Here is an 18,605-nt window from a genome sequence, read left to right as displayed (position 1 = left end):
TAACATATTCAAATTCTGTTTTATCTGACAAGTAGTGTCACCTGCCAGATGCAACCCAAAGCATTATAGTTATTGCGACATAACAAGCTCTTCCATAGAATCACTCAGCTTTACAATATGGTAGTACCGTTGGTAACTGGAAGTAGGGAAAAGTATACTTTAGAGCATGCGCAGCATATACTAGCAGTTTCTACCGGGCGGTGTAGATCACAACCCTCAAAGAATACAGCATTTGAAATTCAATTTTGATCATTCTTGGGTGAGACTCAAAACGATCAACATGTTTTTCAATATTTTCGGTCGTTCGATTACAAATAGTCATAATTCGTTATCTAATAGTAATAATATACGAGTAACATTAAATTTAAAAAAATTTTCTTTTTCTAATTATTTAAATATAGAATAAATCAGTGATTACATTTTTTCATTGTTGGTGATATTACAATATGTTATTTTTTAATTATCCTTATAGGTGAGTGTAAAATTGTTATTTTATTAATATTTATGATAATTATATAAAAATAGTGAAGTCAAAAAAAAATACAAAATCGACATTTTTTTTTTAAATTGTAAAAAAAATATCCAACTTAAAACCGATAAGTTTATCCAGTAACAATTTAAAATTACACTTACATACAATTTTGAACATCATAGCGGGGCAATCTTTTTGACTTTGTTTTATGGTCTTGATATTTTCATTTGGAAATAAAAAAATTTTAGTCTATTTTCTTTCTTTTATAAGAAATATTTAACTTCATTATCTCATATATAAAATGAATTCCAAAGTCAAATTTTAAAATCATATAATGTTTTTTTTTAGTTTAGAATCAGTCTTTCAGAAAGTTGTAAAAAACCGTTAAAATCAGTTATAGACAACTTCCGAGTTCAATGAGAAGTTAATTCTATTATGAATGTTTTGGGATCGCATATATTTTGATAAGTTTACCGTATCTATCAAATTGAAAAAAAAAAATTAATGGTCGTTTACTATCTAATCGTTTGATATTTATAATAGTTTTATCTAAATTTCGAAAATTTCATTATTTTAATGAAATTAAGTAACTTGTTAGTCGGTAATTAAACCGCTCATCGAAGTTCATCACTAAATTTAATTATGCTCATCAAATACAATCAGTATTTAATTTCTGAAAGTTCAGTTTTGAATTTTATGATTTAGAGCTGGTCATTTTATAAGACGTTCTCTTAGATGCACTGTAGTGATCTAGGATCTCATGTAAGAGAATATACAGTACCAATAAAGTAAATTTTCACTGGCTACTCTATATGGCGCAAAAAAATCAGTTCAAGAAACTTTTGAGTGTTTAGAAAAGCCTAAGACCACAGGTGAATTTTGTTAATAATTTATGAATGATGAATGTTATGTGAATGTTCACATATTCATTAAGTTACCGAGTAGTTCAAAAGGCTTTAAAAATAATCTCAAATATTGGAGCAAAATATAGCATAATTTGAAAAATACAAGATGAATTTTCTAATTTGAAACTTTACTGGCTTAGTTACAATTTTACATTGAGTTCCACTAGCAAAATATTTTCAAAATTTTCAAGTAACAAAAAAAACTTCCACATACAACTCATAGAAATATTGTTATATTTTTACACGACGATAAACATTCACATTCATTTTAGAAACTTAATGCTTCATTGCGGAATAAAAAAAAAAAAAAAAAACAAAAAAAAACAAAAATGATTCTGAAATTTGACTTTATAATTTCTTTTATAAATGCCTAATTGTTTTATTCTTTCGATATAATAAATTTTAAGAAATGTATGTATATTTGGAACAAGTATTTTTAAATAATTAATTTTTTATTTCCTATAGCTCGTTTTAGAATTTTTAATTCTAAAATAAAAAAAAATTTAACAGAGATATTTTTTTTTACTGCAAATTTTCTTTTTAATTCCCTCAAAAACTGCGATCATTGTCTTTCGTTACTGAAAATTGGAAAATTTGTAATAAATCTCTAAGAAAAAAAAAAACCTCGATTTTCATTACCACGTGGCTAGCGTACTGTTTGAAAGTTGCAGCTGCCAATGCAGATGGTTTACTTAAAGTATATAATTCATTATAATTTTCAAACCATAAAATTTTTCAACCTTCGAAGTTATACCTGTTGCTGCCTCTTAGAAAACTTGTTGTTCCCACGTCAAATACCTTTTAGAAGATATTTATGAGTCAGCAGAAAAGTATCTTCATATAAATCAAAAAGGATTTTTGAAAAATAGTTTTCATGACTACAAGATGGTATAAAAAATGTTTGAAAATAATAGATTCCATAAATTTCTTAGAAAATGAACTAATCATAGACTTGAAAAATAAATTGTACAATATAGTTAGAAAAAATTTTTCAAGAATAATTTAAAATTCTAACAACTTTAACTTCTCTTTAAGAAGAAATTTTTATTACTATTAGTGTATGTATAGAAAATGATGAAAAATTTTCGTTACATACGAAGAAGTGAATTGAATTCGAAAAATTTTGTATCTCTGTAAATTTTTTTTTATAGTTTTAATAATATAATGATTTTTAATAATACTTTTATTGTATTTTGATACTTATTTACGTATTTATTGTACAATATCAGACAAGTATAACTGGTTATGATATTCAATACTGATTATTTTTATCCACAGATTCGGTAGAATCTGGCGCCAAGTTCCGTTCAAAAATTCCGTTGTAAACGGAGCGCCAGACTACCGACTGTGTTTACTGTAAGCATCATGTTTTTAGAGGTTGCAAATTTATTTTTAATTCTACGGTCCTTTTTTTCCTTAAATTAGTATTATAACGGTAGTTCATACCTTATTTTCCTGATATTAATTGATTATATGCAATTATAACAATTAATCTGCTTAATATTATTAAATTTAATCAGCACAAACTATAGCAACGCAAAAATTTCGATCCTGACTTTTTTTCAATGGGCAAAGTGATCTGCCACAGACTAAATAATTCGAGAATGCATAGTAATGCTTCGATAGATGGGAAACTACAGTTAAAAAAAGATATTTCGCAGCTTGGATCTACACTCGCCAGGGTGCACTGGTTCTTTCTACATATACTGTAGCTTCAAGTAAACTCCAATCTTGAAGGGACTCACACACATATGTTCTAATGAACTACGGTGATTCGCTTACAATTACCTTCTTATTTAATTGCTTTGATTTACTTTAAACTTTTAGCGAGAAAGTATTAATAAATTCAAATTGAATGTGCCTAAAGGTACGGCAAATGAACGATACGGCTCCGGATGTGTACGGAGCAATATAAATTCCCGGGAAATTCAAATTTTACTCGAAAAACTTCGCATGTATACGGAGCCGTATAATAATAATAATAGTAACGATAATACTGAAAATAATAATAATGGTAATACTAAATTAATGACAAAAATAATAGGAATAAAAATATTTATCTCTATTCTTATCATGATTGTTATTAAATCATTAATCATTGAATTATTAAATTCAAATTTACAATTTTCTTAATTATAAAAATTTCAAAGTTACTTAATTTTCTTTTAAAATTTATCTGAAATGGAAAGCTTCTAATTGATAATTTAGTTCATCAATATAAACTATTCTTCATTTCATACTTATATTTTTTCGTGAAATAAGTTTATATTTTATTTTGAATGATAAGTATTCTTCTTATCACAGAAATAAAAATGAAAAATAAAAATTATCTTTTTATTATAAAAATATAAAAATTAAATTCATCTTTTCATTTTTCAATAGCAAAAGTGCTAGGGAGAAATTTTTTTATGAAAAAATGATTTATTTTTATAAATCAGAATTATTTCGATTCAGACAACTGTTACGTCCCGGTTTCCTCACAGGTTTGTAGGTAGACGGTGGAACAACTAGAGCTGGAGATAAAGATGTTACGACCTCCACAGTCGTAAGTAGAAGGTTCTCGAATTAACTCCGAAATAACTAGCTTCGGTGAATTTAATTAATAAATAACTTTATTTAACTGTTTAAAATACACGTTTAATGAATATGATTTGACAACTGCCGTGAAGTACGTAATAGTGTTTCGTAACCGTAATTAATAGTCTCACGACAAGTATAAATTATGAAGAGCCTTAAGTGTGAGACGTTAAGATTAAGAAACCGTAGCAAAAAGACAAGCCCCGAACTACCCGTGCACCCAGCTTATATCCCCGTTGAAGGGCCGCGCCCTGAGGGGAGTAGGGCTGCGTATCAGGCCCCGAATGTCCTATTCTCCTGAGTTGATATGCGTGGCATTTCCGAGTCCGACTCGGATGATCCGCGCTGACTCAACTCCGGAGTCCAGGACACACAGGCGTTCGTTATCATTATTTATTTAGGACATTCCTCGAACGTTCTCGAATATACTTATGTACTCCACGCTAGTTGTCTTACAAAATGAATCATTTACCATTAACATTCTTCGTGAGAAAATGTTAATGTAAACTTAAAAATATTTTGTTTACTCAGGTGTTGGCTGAGTTTCACTTTTCTTATCATTTTCTATTTCTATATTTAGTATTTAATGTTTAACATTTGGAATTCTTTACTTATCATTTAACATTATATTTATAAAAAAATGAATGTTTATGAAATTATTGTACAATTGTTAGAGTTTAAATTAGCGCGCGTATTTGCTATCAGAGACATCTGCGAATGCAGGTGGGGACGTAACACGTCCCTCCCTCTAGACAAACGTCCCGTTTGTTACATTACCTGTAAATAGTAATGTAGTTATCGTATCACTTTGCATTTATTTTTGTGACATCGATTTGCTTACGATGTACTTTCCAACTAAATCTTTGTCTATTTAAAAATTATTATTATTTTTTTTTTTTTTTTTTTTTTTACAACATGTTTTGTCATTTCGAACTTTACCTAAGTGTTTGTACTTACTCGTATTATTTTTAAGTTTTTCTGGAACTTTAATGAGGATATTCTTTTATTTATTTTTACTTATATAATCGATTGTAGTATTAGGTTTGAGTTTACGTGCGTCTTTTAAAGTTCTTTAAAGTCCTAACAACAATAATCTTCTTATTTTTGGAAGAAAATACGTGTTCATTTACGTTATCTTTGTTATCTTTTAAGTTGGTATTTATTCATCTGTCGTTTGAAAAAAATTTTTAGTATTCAATTTATTATGTATTATGTTATTATTTATAATTTTTTTTTTTTTTTTTTTTTTAATTATTATTAGTAGCATTTCTCTTGGCTAAAAAAAATTTACGTACTTTTGAAAAATAAAATCTATGATTATTTACTTAATTTGTACATTTAATTGTTGTTACTTGAATCGGTAATCCCTTGCTATCTCTATAAGGCTTAAATGTTTATTTTTTTTTTTTTTTTTTTTTATAAATTTCCTGTAAGAAAAGTATGTCATTATTTTTCTGAAAAAAAATTTGTTTCTCCTCGTACTTTGATATATTTTTAGTGATTTTTAGATGTTTCATATCTTCTAATTTATTCCTCCTACTCGAACTAATAAACTCTGAATTATCGTATTTATATTGTTTTATTTTCTTATTTCTCTTTTGTAATTTTTTTTTTTTGAGAGAAAAAAAAATGAAAAATTTCTTTTTAAATGAATTATTAAGTCTTTATTAACATTATTGAGTCTTTTGAATATATGTGTGTGTGTATAGAGAGAAAGAGGAAAAAAAAATATTTTGAAAGAAAGGGTGATGAGAGAAATATTCCGTTTTTATATATGTGCGACAGTATTTATTACTTTGTTAACTAAGAAATTTAATTTACTATATCTATATATTTTCTTTAGGGGTCGTATTTTCCTTTGGGAGAGAAAAAAAATTTATTTGTTTGAGAAATAGGAAAGAAAAATTTTATAATTGTATGTTTTAATTATGCCTGTAGTTTCTTGTTATATTTCTCTTAAAGTTTTAGGGCATTGCTTTTAATTATTCCATCTTTAAATTATTTTTGTTTAATCTATATAATTTTGTAAAAAAATGTATTTAATATATATGTGTAATTATATACTTTTATTTTTCTTGAAAATTTATTTTCTCAGAAAAATGATTCATTTGGGGGAAAGTGGGGGGCAAGGATTCAAATGTTTGGACGTAGAAGAGAGGGTGATTTCTGCGCGTGGTTTCACTCTTTGTTTCGGTTCTTTATTAATGTGCAATTTTTGCTCTGTCACAATGGACTATTTTTCTTTTTCCCTGTTTTATTTCTATTTCAATGTCATTTTTATCTGGAAATATTTCGGTAATTTTATAAGGACCTAAATAATTATCATCAAATTTGCCTGTCTTTTGATTTTTGACTAAATAAATGTTTTGACCTATTTTAAAATTTATTGGATGTATATTTTTATCATATCTAATTTTTGATCTTTGTTTTGCTTTTTCTAGATTTTCTCTACCCGGGAAAAAATGATTTTGCCTAATTATATATGGTTATATATAATATAACTTATTGTTACGTCCAAAATTTTGGACTAAATAAATTAGATTATTTTCGGCCCAAGCTTTTCAACCTATAGACCGGGAACGTGTTAAATACTGAATTTTTGTGATTGAATGAGAATTTGTGTATGTTTTGATTATAATTATATTGATTGTTTAAAATTACAAATGTGAAGAAATATTATATAAATACAACAAATATTGCACAGAATTCTTATGGTTGGAAATCTTAACAACAATATGATACAGTATGATTTATGGTACCTGATTTACAGTTTATCACTTTCACTGATTCTATAAATTTAATGTAAATTCACTGGTGAAAAATTGTTAATTGAAAATTGAAAGTATTAGGATAGTCGTGAACTAACGTAGGTAATAAAAGTGTGAGGACACTTGTGAATTAGTGAGGATACTTGTTGCAGAAAAGTGTGTGGACACTTGTACAGAAAAGTGTGTGGACACTTGTAGTTTCTGGGACTGAACAGGCAATAACTAACTTTTTTGTGAACAAGGCCCCTTTTATCGCTGTTTCGAATTCGGACTTTGGGTTTTTTTTTTGGGGGAAAACTGTGTCCAATCAGGAGACAGTTTTCCGGGGTCCGTCCCCTTTCCCATTGCATTTTCCGTAGGGAAAGCGACTGGGTCCCGCCCAAGATACTAGCCTATGTGCGTGCGCACCCACACATACGCTGGCATGTACATTTTGTCCTTCTAGTTAAGAAGAATTACTTAAATTTATTAACATTGATAATATCGCTGATTGTTTAATTCACTTAACAATTTTGTTGTTTAAATATTTAAGAATTATGTTAATAATTTCCATTCTATTTCCTATGATAAATTTATGTGTTTATAAAGTTACAATTAACATTTTCCTATCCCTTGCGACTTTCAAATCATTCTGAAATCAGTCTGAAAAAATTCTGGAAACATTATGGAATCATGATGGTTCCAGAGTGTTTCCAGAGTGGTTTTGTGCCTATTTTCCAGCATGAAACCAGAGTGCACCCAGACTAAAGCCAGAGTGGAATCAAAGTGAACTCAGAATAAAATTAAAGTGGAACCAGAGTGAACCCAGACTAAAGCCAGAGTAGAATCAAATTGAACTCAGAATGAAACTAAAGTGAAACCAAAGTGAACCCGGACTAAAGCCAGAGTGGAATCAGATTGGACTCAGAATGAAACTATAGTGGAACCAGAGTGGACCCAGACTAGAACTAGAGTGGAATCAAATTGGACTCAGAATGTAATTAAAGTGGAACCAGAGTGGAATCAAAGTGAATCCAGAATGAAACCGAAGTGGAACCAGAGTGATACCAGAAAGGAACCAGATTAGAATCAAAGTGAATTTTACATAAAATCAAGATGGCTTCAAAGTGGAATCAACATGAAATTAAAATGAAATCAGAGTAAAATAATAATCAAATCAGAATTCATTCAGATTTAAACTAGCGTGAAGTCAACGTGAAATTTGCATGAGTCACAATGGAGTTATTAAAAATTAGATTAAACTGTCAGTAAATTTAGAATAAGTTCGGATAAAATCGAAATGAATTAAGATAAAACTACAGCAAAACTAAAGTCAGATCCGATAAAACTTCATAGGGATCTGAATGTGTAAATAATTTAATATAAATAATAAATTACCTTCATTGGAAAAAATTAATCAATTATTAATATACTTCTTAAAGTTTTTTCCATCTTTATTATATAAATGTACATAATAAGATGTTACATAGTGGAAAACGTATCCTTTTATAATTTCAATGATATATATTAATATATTAATCAACATTAACAGTTTGTTTATTTAGTCACATCTCTATTTAAAAATGTTGATTAAAGAGTATTAAAAATTAATTCTTCTCAATCAGTTTTTATAATCAAAGTTGTTATTCATCTCATCTTTGACAAATTTAAAGATTTCTCCCAATCTTACGTACACTAAAACTATTTTAATAAAAACTTTATTATATCAATTATGAGTTGATCAGCATCGAAAATTGTATTTAAAATCAAAAATAGAAAATATAAAATTCCTATCATATAGAACGTAAGTTTCAGAAAATTGTAAATGTCTATATATAATATATCTGGTGAAGAAAATAAAGTCATGCGTAATATATGTCGGTAAAAATGTATGCTTCAATTTTTCTCCTAAATTCTCTTAAAAAAATTACATATCAATCATGACATAGTTTTTACTACAGCTGTTTTTTAAAATGCTTTTCGTACATGAACCTATTCACTATATGTATACAGTCTATAATTGTGCATTAAAAATCACAGGAAAAAAATATACAACTTGAAAAAATTAATTTTCCAATGACTTTTGTTTAAAGTAAAAAAATAAATTTGTCGTAATACTTCAAAGTTCACTTTCATTGTTACTTTACTTTCAAATTTTATGGTTTAAAGAAGTCAAAAATTAATGATGACCAACGTAGTAGCATTTCGTTCGTCGGTTTCCAGTGAAAAAATGAAATTCAAGAATTAGTAGGTCCATTAATTATAAACAAAATGAAACGATCAGAATATTATAACGATATTACACAATTTTATTTAGTTACCAAACTTGACAATGTTTCGATTTAGATATCCAAATTAATTATCACGTCAATTTCTATGAACTTGTACGTCAAGTAGTATCGTATACACGATGAAAAAAAATTTTTGTCTGATCATATATGATTATACATGAGGTTTGGAATGATCAAACATATATGACCAAAACATCTTGCGATAATACTCTTGGGACCTTAAAAGATTTTTTTAGACTGGCAATACGATTGTTTTGACACTGACATACAGCCTGTCAATAATTACCGAAAAATTTATTGGACAGTGACTATTTTCTAATTTTTTTTAATAATGACATAATTTTTTTGTAATTTTATTGTACTTTGCGAATTTGATCAAATTTAATAAGTTCTTAAACTTTACAAAAATCTATTGAATTCCGGAATTTGATGAAAGTGCAAAAATTTTTATAAAAACCAGTACTTTCTGTTGTTAAAAGTCTAATAAATTTATGTCTTTCAATATTAATGCTGGTGACTTGGACGAGTGAGCAGCGTTCCAGACGGCTTCCAGCTAAAAAGATTTGAGTTCGAGTCCTCCATACGCCTGCGATTTTTTTATTTAATATTGTCATGAATTGATTATCCTAATATTGTAACGAACCATTACCGTACTATTCCATTTCTCTATGTATTTATGAAATGAATTTGTTACTCTCGAAAGCATTTTTTTATCAGACATATATGAGTATAAATAATTATATATGATCATATATAATAATGCATAAGTAAATCTGATTATATATGATTAGACGTGGCCAATATATATATATATATATATATATATATATATATATATATATATATATAAACTTTTGAACAAACTACATTTTCTGAATCAGCTCGAAAAACTGAGTCAGAAAATGGCTAAATTTTTTAAAAGTTACGCCATGAGGACGGCTGCAATAGTTAGATTTTTATGAAATCTACTAATAATTATGTAGCAATACGAACGTTTTGAACCATATGTATTTTGATCAGACAAAACAAGATCGATATAAATTCACAGTAGGTATACTGAAGTGTAAACATGACAGGTCCGTTCTAAAAATTCTTTGGATTTAATCTAAAAATACTTTGGAGTAACTCAAAATTCATAAAGGATTTGCTAAGAAAATAATTAAAGTTCACTCTGTAACAATTTGTATTCACTTTGGTTCTACTCTGGTTTTATGCTTTATCTACTCTCATTCCATTTTGATTCCAATCGAATTTTATTCAGGTTGCATTCTGATTCAACTCCGACGCCACTTTGGTTTTATTCTGGCTCCACTCCGCATCCACTCTGGTCTCACTCGATAACCAATCTGGACCCGCTTCGGGTCCATTATGAATTCATTCTGTATCGATCGTGAATCCACTGTGTATCCACTTTGGTTTCATTCTGGCTCCACTATAGTTTCACTGAATAACCAATCTGGCTCCGCTTTGGCTTCACGTTGATTCCATTCTGTATCGATCTTGAATTTTCTATGTGTTCACTATGGGTCCATTATGTATTCAATTTGTATTCACTCTGTATTCACTATGTATTCACTCTGTATTCACTCTGAATACAGTCTGGTTTCAATCTGGTTTCACTCTGGAAAAAAGGCACAAAACCACTCTGGAAACACTCTGGATCTAGTATGATTCCACTCTGACTCTGGAAACAGAGTGGTTCCAGAGTGGACTCGCAGTCGCAAGGGATTGAATAAAGTTATGACGAACCATTGATTTTAATAAACACGTGGTTGTCTATTCTTATTCAGATGTAAATTTAAATTGATAAGTTGATTAATATTTCGAAGTTACAATTTCTATTGGTATCATCTTATTTAGTTCAGAATTGATTTGATTTTTGAAATCAGTATGAGTTATAAAAGAAATAATTTATTTATAGAATGTTAATGTTCTTTCTATGGTTAATTTTCGTTAAGTTTTAAATATTATTTTTAACTAACTGTCGTGCTGTAATAACATTTTGGTTGTCTTAAGTGACAAAGAGAAATTTTAGTTATCTTAAAAGTACATCTGTTAGATTTACAAATTATTTTAAAACTCCAAAGAGTCGTAGGTACTTAGTTCTATTTGTTTAAGATTAAAATCCAATGCGTTTTTCTTGGGTTGTTCATTATGTTAATGTCTCCAAGAAAAATGCATTTAGGTAATTTAATTTTAATGCCCTTTTTCGTTTCTATTTGTTTAGGAGTATTTATGTTTAGTTTTATGATAGTCCTAAGTAAAATGTTTCTAGATAAATTTTAAATTTATCGGGGTTCGTTATCATAAAGGGTCTTTTAAAAATTTCGAAATATTTTTAGAGAATATACAACGCAGATAAAATTTATTGTCAAGAAAAAGAAATAATTGTTTAAATGCAAATTACTGATTCTGACGTAACATTATATATAATTAGACCTGAAAATTGGCCAGGTCTAATTATATATAATCATATACAAGTTATATATAATCATATATGAGTTATATATAATCATATATAAGTTATATATAATTTTATGTACTCATATATAACTACATGTAACAACATTAAATTATATATCATTACCCCTAATTAAATATGTGGTTATTTTTAGGGATATAATATTTGATTTCGGCATACCTAATCCTGTAACCAAAAAAATAAAATTATCACATATGATTTTGCAGCTATAACTCCGACGCGGTCACCCATCCAATTACTAACCACGCGCAATGCTGCTTAACTTTGATGATCCCAGTGCGTCTTGAAATTCCCGGCTGCTATGCTGTCGTCTTTTAAGTATTGATGATTCTATGAAGTACATAACGTATCAAATCAATTTATCAGAAATATAATATAAAAATTAATTTTATATTAAATTTTGATACTCTTGATTCGCTTATTTCACTGAACCTAATTATAACAACATATTTATTCCAATAATCATTTTATTATTAAACAGTAGCAGGGCAAACCAAGACATCCTATAGGAAGTGCAATAAATTTTTCATTTTATAACAGTAGTTAGGGGCACGTATGGCGAGACACAACAAACCCCCACTCCTCGGCCACTGGCGCCAGACCTTTTCCGCTCCCCGCGGTGAGGGGTTTCCCCGTGTGAAGGAATTCCCTTGGTAAATTTTGTACCTGAAGTTTTTCCTGTAAGTGGGTAGGGGTTTTAGTATATGGGGTGATAAAGACGTATGTCATAAATTAGTGATGGCATGGGGTTAATGGGAAAAAGATGTAGGATGTATTTTTGAAGATCTGATGAGATTTTTTTTAAAATTGGTCGCAGCAGGGGGTGTGAGGAGGTGGCTTTGGAGAAGTGTGATGTTATATAAACCTCGGTGACAAGGATCAGCAGAAGTAATACTAGAAAATTGTATCCATAGTATTACGTGGCTATATTAAGAATCTTATTGTTTACTGTGTTCGATTTAATATGTGGATTAATACTTTTTTCATGTATATGTATAAATGGAATATGATGATTATATATTTATATAATAAAATTGTATTTCCTATACACCCATGTGGAGCATATGTTTATCACTCTCAATGTAAAAATTTTTGCCATAAAAAATATCAATACTGTGAAGCGCATTATAGGGAAATGAAAAATATTGTAAGAACTTATCATTTCTATAATATGCGAAAGAAATATGGAGATTGTAATTTATGGTATTTAATTGAGTGTGAGATTCAATCACGAAGAATGTACACTGAAAAATTTAATATTGTTAGCGATGATAACCATACTCGTTGGATTAACTATTTGTTGCAAGAGCAGCAAAATTATAATTTAGATAGTTATAATTTAGGATTTACTGATTTTATAGATTTAGATTTTAACGATAAAATTATATCTGATGTAAAATATATAATTAAATAATAAACAACAAGTATATAATATTTTCTTTTATTTACCAATTTTCTTCACACTGACATTCATACTTATAAAAACAGGTTTTTTCATTTATAATTTAGTATAAACGTAAATTAGTAATAAACGTAATGCTGATGATAATAATATCACTCAAAACAATAATGATAATAGTAATAATAATAGTAATGATAATGATAATATTAGAGATAAAAATATTGGGTCCATATTAATCGGCGATGTCTTGTCCTTCGTCGGTGTTATAATATAATTATAAAATACATACTGTAGCGTTGAGACAGCTGATTGTCAACTTTGTGTACTATTTTTTGAACAAGTTCTTCGTGGTGGTATAGCAGGTCCCAGAAAAATGAAAACCCAAGATCTCCAAGATTACTGTGAATTGAAGGAATCCTCTCGTTATATTTGAATAAATCTAGAAAATGTTTTTCAAAATATTTTAATATTGTATTTGTATTTGGTGTTTCTCTGGTCTTGGGTACAAGATTTTTCAGAATATATCTTGATATATTTTCTTCTATGGTGTTTATGTAGTCCCTAATAGGAAGTTGCTCAAGATGGTCGAGCCAATGGTTGATACTTTGATTGATGCTCTTTAATGTGTTTGTTGTTTGGGCTAGTAAGAAAATGCGTGTATCTTGATGAGTTAATATAATACAACGCTGTTGTTTAAATTCGGAAAAGTCAATTCTCAGGTCTTCGCACTGAATAGAACAGAACTTTCGATAAAAGTTGATGTTTAATTCTTCATGAAAATAGTTTGAAAATGTATCACATGAAGAGCACAATTTCTTCCATTCGTTTAAATTTAATTGAATTAGGCTTCTTGAATGAGTAGCTATTATTTGAACCACAGGATAAAAATTATTTTTTCACTATACTTTAAACCACAACACACCTGTTTGGTTTGTGACTTATTCAATGCTACTACTTTTGATAAATATACAAACTGGTGACTTTCCATTTTCAATACTTGCGTTAGGAGCTACAAGATGAAACTGACTACTAATTGTAACAGAATAGTTCTAATAACTTTAAAAAGAGAAGGGGTATGTATTCTATAGCTATCTATTATTTATAGCATTTTAACGAGGAGAGGGGATATTCTAAACCAATTACCATACAGTATATTATTATATAATGATAGAGGGGGAATATAACTAAAAGAGGAAAAACGCTATTAACGATTGAAAAGTTTTTAATTTTGTTTAGGCTTCTAGTTATATTCTTGTAGTTATCTAAAAATGTCTTTCCAAGGTTATAATTTAAAGTCATTACGCTGTAAAACCCTAAAAGATGAGCTAACTGAGCGTAGACGCCGGATAATCACACGGAAGATAAAAATAAATACAACAGTTCCCTGCAAGTTTTCCATTTCGAAAATACATGTTCAAAAATCATTGAGTGAGAAAAATCAGTGTAAGTTATGTAAATCAGATAAGCCTGGAGTACACAAAAACTGGCAGTTTTCAGCTTTAATAAATGACGAAACGAGTTATTTTGAAAAATCTATTAAAATTCCACAATTATGTGTACCAGCAGGACTAGAAGAAAGCTACTATCAGCAGGAATCTTGGAAAGTGAATCAAGACCCTCCATCACTCTGTAGTTTAGCATGTTCTTTTATCTTAACCCACTGTGAGAAATTACCAAAAACCATAGATTTGAAATATCTTACTTTTCTGATGCAGTTCAACCCCACTACAAAAATTGTTGAGATGAAAAACTCTCCTTCCCTAGACTTTGGGATAGTTGAACATCCGATGACAGTAAAGGATGTATGGAAAGATAACTTCTGGGGGGCAGGAATTCATTATTTTCCATATTATCCTCCTACACTATATCATTGTGAGGGAAAAATACTATATGATGAGCAAAACTAAGATGGAGAGGGGATGCTTACGAAATTTTTACTGTTTTTGGGAAAGGACCTCATACTCAATCTTCCTCTTTAAGTATAAAGTCCTTTTAAGTTTTGTGTTCTATTATAAAAAAAAAACATGGAAAATAGCTGGGAAGACGTTAGTGACAAGTTTTTTTTAAACGCGTATGATGCGTTTGTTTGTGAATCAAACAATAATATTGATAATGATAGTTTTGACTGTGGAGTGAGCGATAGCCAAATTATAGTTGGCACGGATGACTGGACACACAGAGTCCTCGAGTGCCCCTTAGCTACATCCACCCAAATAATTCCGGGCGAGATGTCCTTCACTTCAGCTCTCACGTTAGCCGAAGAATTCATCAGAGAAGATGCAGTTGACACTCAATCTACAAATTTAAAGGATTATTTAAAGGAGACAGCCGCAAACATTGTCTCAACAATCAATAACAATTATTCGGCGGAACAGAATATCAATATCGCCCCATTTTACATGGCATATGGTCATCAAGGTAATTATCAAAATTTTGTTGACAATTGGAATATTTTTGAATTTGTAATAAACTTTTTTATTTTTTCAGGACAAAGTGGCTTGCATGATTTCATCGTAGAAAAGTCTACAGAGTTGATCTATGGTCTTTTAGAGGCCTTTTTTATTAAAGGAGTCGGTATGTATAATATTTTATGCTGTTTTCCTATTAGACTATGTATATTTATTTATGTTGTATTTCTATAATTTCAGATTTGTGTACATCCCAAGAAACTGACGACTTGGAAACAGAAGAACCGGAGAAGGAAACTTCAGTTATCACACCAGTTCCAGTGATTACGCTGGAAGAAGAGAGCACTGCAGTTACTGCAGCTATTCCAGTGGTCACTCTGGAGGACGATGAATCGAATGATATTTTTGACTTGTCATCTGAGGCTGATCAACTGGAAAAAGAGCCATCTTCATTATCACAGGAGATAGATTGGGCAGTTCAGGAGTTCATAAAATCTCGCTCTCTCCCCAAAAAAAAAAGACCATTACCCTCTATAGTGAATAATGAACCTTGTAAAAGAAAATCCGCCTCTTCGGTAAAAATATGTAGCAATAATAATAATAATAATAACAATAATAATAATAATAATAATAATAATAATAATAGTGTTTTATAAGTATGAATAAAAAATAATGGTGTAAAAATGATAAATAAAGAAAAAAATGAATATAACTTTTTTTTTTTTTTTTTTTTTTTTTTTTTACTTAATAGTAATTATAACTTAATTCCGATTAAAAATAATTTATAATCTAGCATGATAAGGGTCTACTTAGTTAAATAATAACAATTAAAAATTTTTTTGAATTTTTAATAAACTAATTTTCACAATTATGATATAAATGTCACATTTTTATTTTACAAAATATATATTTTATTATTTAGAAACACTTGATTGCGAATATAGACGTCCTCCTCCTGATAAATTTTTAAACGGTTTTTTTAATTTATTTTTCATATCTTTCTTTTTCAATATTTTTTAAACATTTTTATTAATGATCGGTCGTTTCGTTTTGTATCCTTCTCAAACAAATTAAGAAAGGATGATAAGGATTTGTTATTACTAAGCCAATGAAGAACAACAATACAATATTGACCACAATAATTGGAGTTAATATCCTGTAATTGTTGCTGGTTCCATTTGTATCCTCCTCTACAATTTCTTCCAAGGCGCTGAGTAAATCGAGAGTCACTGGGGGTCGTCCGAAACTGTCGAAATAGATTCCGTGTCCATGTTTATTGACAAAAATGCGACCCAGTGGGTTCCCGGTTTGGTATGATCATCGGTGTTGGCAATAATTGCACAGGGTCTAGGCCAGATGCAGGGGATTTTGTCTGATGGATAGACTCCTCCAACGCTTGCATCAGTATAGGGTAAAAGTTTTACTAATTGAAGAGTGTCCATAAAATTGTCTGTACAGCGAGGTATCACACTGAATACTGATTCATCTTCTTAAAACTTTTAGTTATATACTTTTAGTCAAAATTACTAGTAATAATTTTGTCTAATAATCGAGGAAGCGGATGATAAGCCATCACTAATCCAAATATTGCTCTCATTATATAAAAATATACACTATTTCTCTTTAATTATAATCTACTATAACCTGGCGTGATGAATCAATTTCCAAGATGTTATCAAACTCTAAGTATGTAATGCAGTTTACATTAACTTCAAGAGCTTTACTAAAACGTACTTCTAGTCTGAGACTTCCGTTCTTAACTAAATTCCAATGAGAAGCCAAATTTGCGGATAGGTCTGGTGTTAAATCAAAAGCATAAAGAGTGCTTCCATATTGATAATCTAAGCGTGTGATCCATGACCCCGTATTTCCGAAGTGTACACCCGTTCCACTAAATAAGGTGTTATATGCTTCTACCTCAGAGTAATTATCTTTACCAAATTCCGGCTGTAGTGCCCTACCCAACACTTGTTGGCCATCGATGTATAAACAAAGATAGTTTAATGAAAAAGTTTGAAAATTGAAAGGATTATGTGTTTTGGAACCGTTGTATGCTCTATTGTCTACAAAACCAACTATTATTCTTTTAGGTAATTGGCCCAATACCACATTATCGATAGTATTTCCAAGTATTCCTTTGGATAAAACAAACGATTTTACTTCAACTCTAGTAAGCGGATACTTTGCAGTTGTTTGACCCAATGTTCTTGCATGAGCTATTAAAATACTCGGGTTAATTTTCACTCTTCTCGTTATTAACATAGCCTCCAAAATCTTGACAATGTAGTTATTTTTACTTCCATTCATAAGACAAAATGTGTTTTTGATCGAACTAAACGAATTCTCATTTCTACTCCGTTAAGTAAAAATTTATCTTGATTAAAAACATCACAATGTAAATGACCCATCATTTCAAACTCTTTTCCATTCGTTGTGAATGTCATTCTATCTTTTAGACCCTTATTTTTATCCTTTTCTACACTATCAAATTCCCCTAATGTATCCATACTCCACAACGCCATTTTAAGATGAGTAGTTTTTGCATCGACTCCATAATTTAAACATGATTCAATATAAGCTCTATAAGCGTAGGCATTATTAGGTGGTGAAATGATTTTTGATTGAAAAAGACATCTACTTGATTAAACATTGAATGTAAAAATTATTTATTGGACCCACAACATCATTTTCAACAACTGTACCATCACTTTGTACAATTTTTGCTTTAATTTTTATCATAGTATGTGATAAGTCAATGTATTCTTCACCGTGTCCAGGTATAACAAATTCTATCGGAGTATCGTCCGATAAAGATGCCATAGGGTTGTAATATGTCCATTGCGATTGTTCAATACTTGTTTGCGTTGGAGGTAGTGTGAATAAATCTAGTTCAGATTTTGCACACTCCTCTGAGTGAGAATGTAAAAATGACATTTTGTATTAATTAAATATATCATAAACGTCACGCTTCTTAGATTTTTCACTTTACGTTTATTTTGTTTTGAAGTTTTCCTCTTTTTGGTGGCCTTTTTTCTTACTACTACGCTTCCGCACTCTTCCGCGGTTATGTACTTTGTGAGTTAATCTACGTATTCGCTGGCTTTTATACCCCGACCCACGCATCATCTCATCCAATTTTTCTGATGCCTTTCTTTTAAGTCGCATCCCTGTTTCTGTAAGTCTGTGTTCCAATGATTGTTTGAAAGGTACTTGACCCGTTGCAACATCACTTAATACATTCATCCCTGTATGAACAGCCTCTTTTCCTATTGCACGTGCTGCTTTTCCAAGAAAAGGTACTACTCTGCGAAAAAGTCCTCC

At 29.6% G+C, this 18,605-nt stretch overlaps 1 protein-coding gene across 1 annotated transcript; it reads left to right on the top strand.

The window, feature by feature from the left end:
- Positions 1–14,281: 14,281 nt before the first annotated feature.
- On the top strand, positions 14,282–17,481 carry LOC141538312 (uncharacterized). The gene is made up of 3 exons (XM_074259694.1): positions 14,282–15,450; positions 15,525–15,836; positions 17,375–17,481. Exons 1-3 carry the CDS (start codon positions 14,901–14,903, stop codon positions 17,479–17,481), a joined length of 969 nt encoding a protein of 322 aa, XP_074115795.1. The 5' UTR covers positions 14,282–14,900.
- Positions 17,482–18,605: the final 1,124 nt, after the last annotated feature.

The sequence above is a fragment of the Cotesia typhae genome, unplaced genomic scaffold (assembly GCF_013202065.1).
Source record: "Cotesia typhae breed Kobodo isofemale line unplaced genomic scaffold, CoteBio_Ctyphae contig_20, whole genome shotgun sequence".
NCBI classification, from domain to species: Eukaryota; Metazoa; Arthropoda; class Insecta; order Hymenoptera; family Braconidae; genus Cotesia; species Cotesia typhae.
This window is presented reverse-complemented; position numbering and strand designations above follow the sequence as displayed.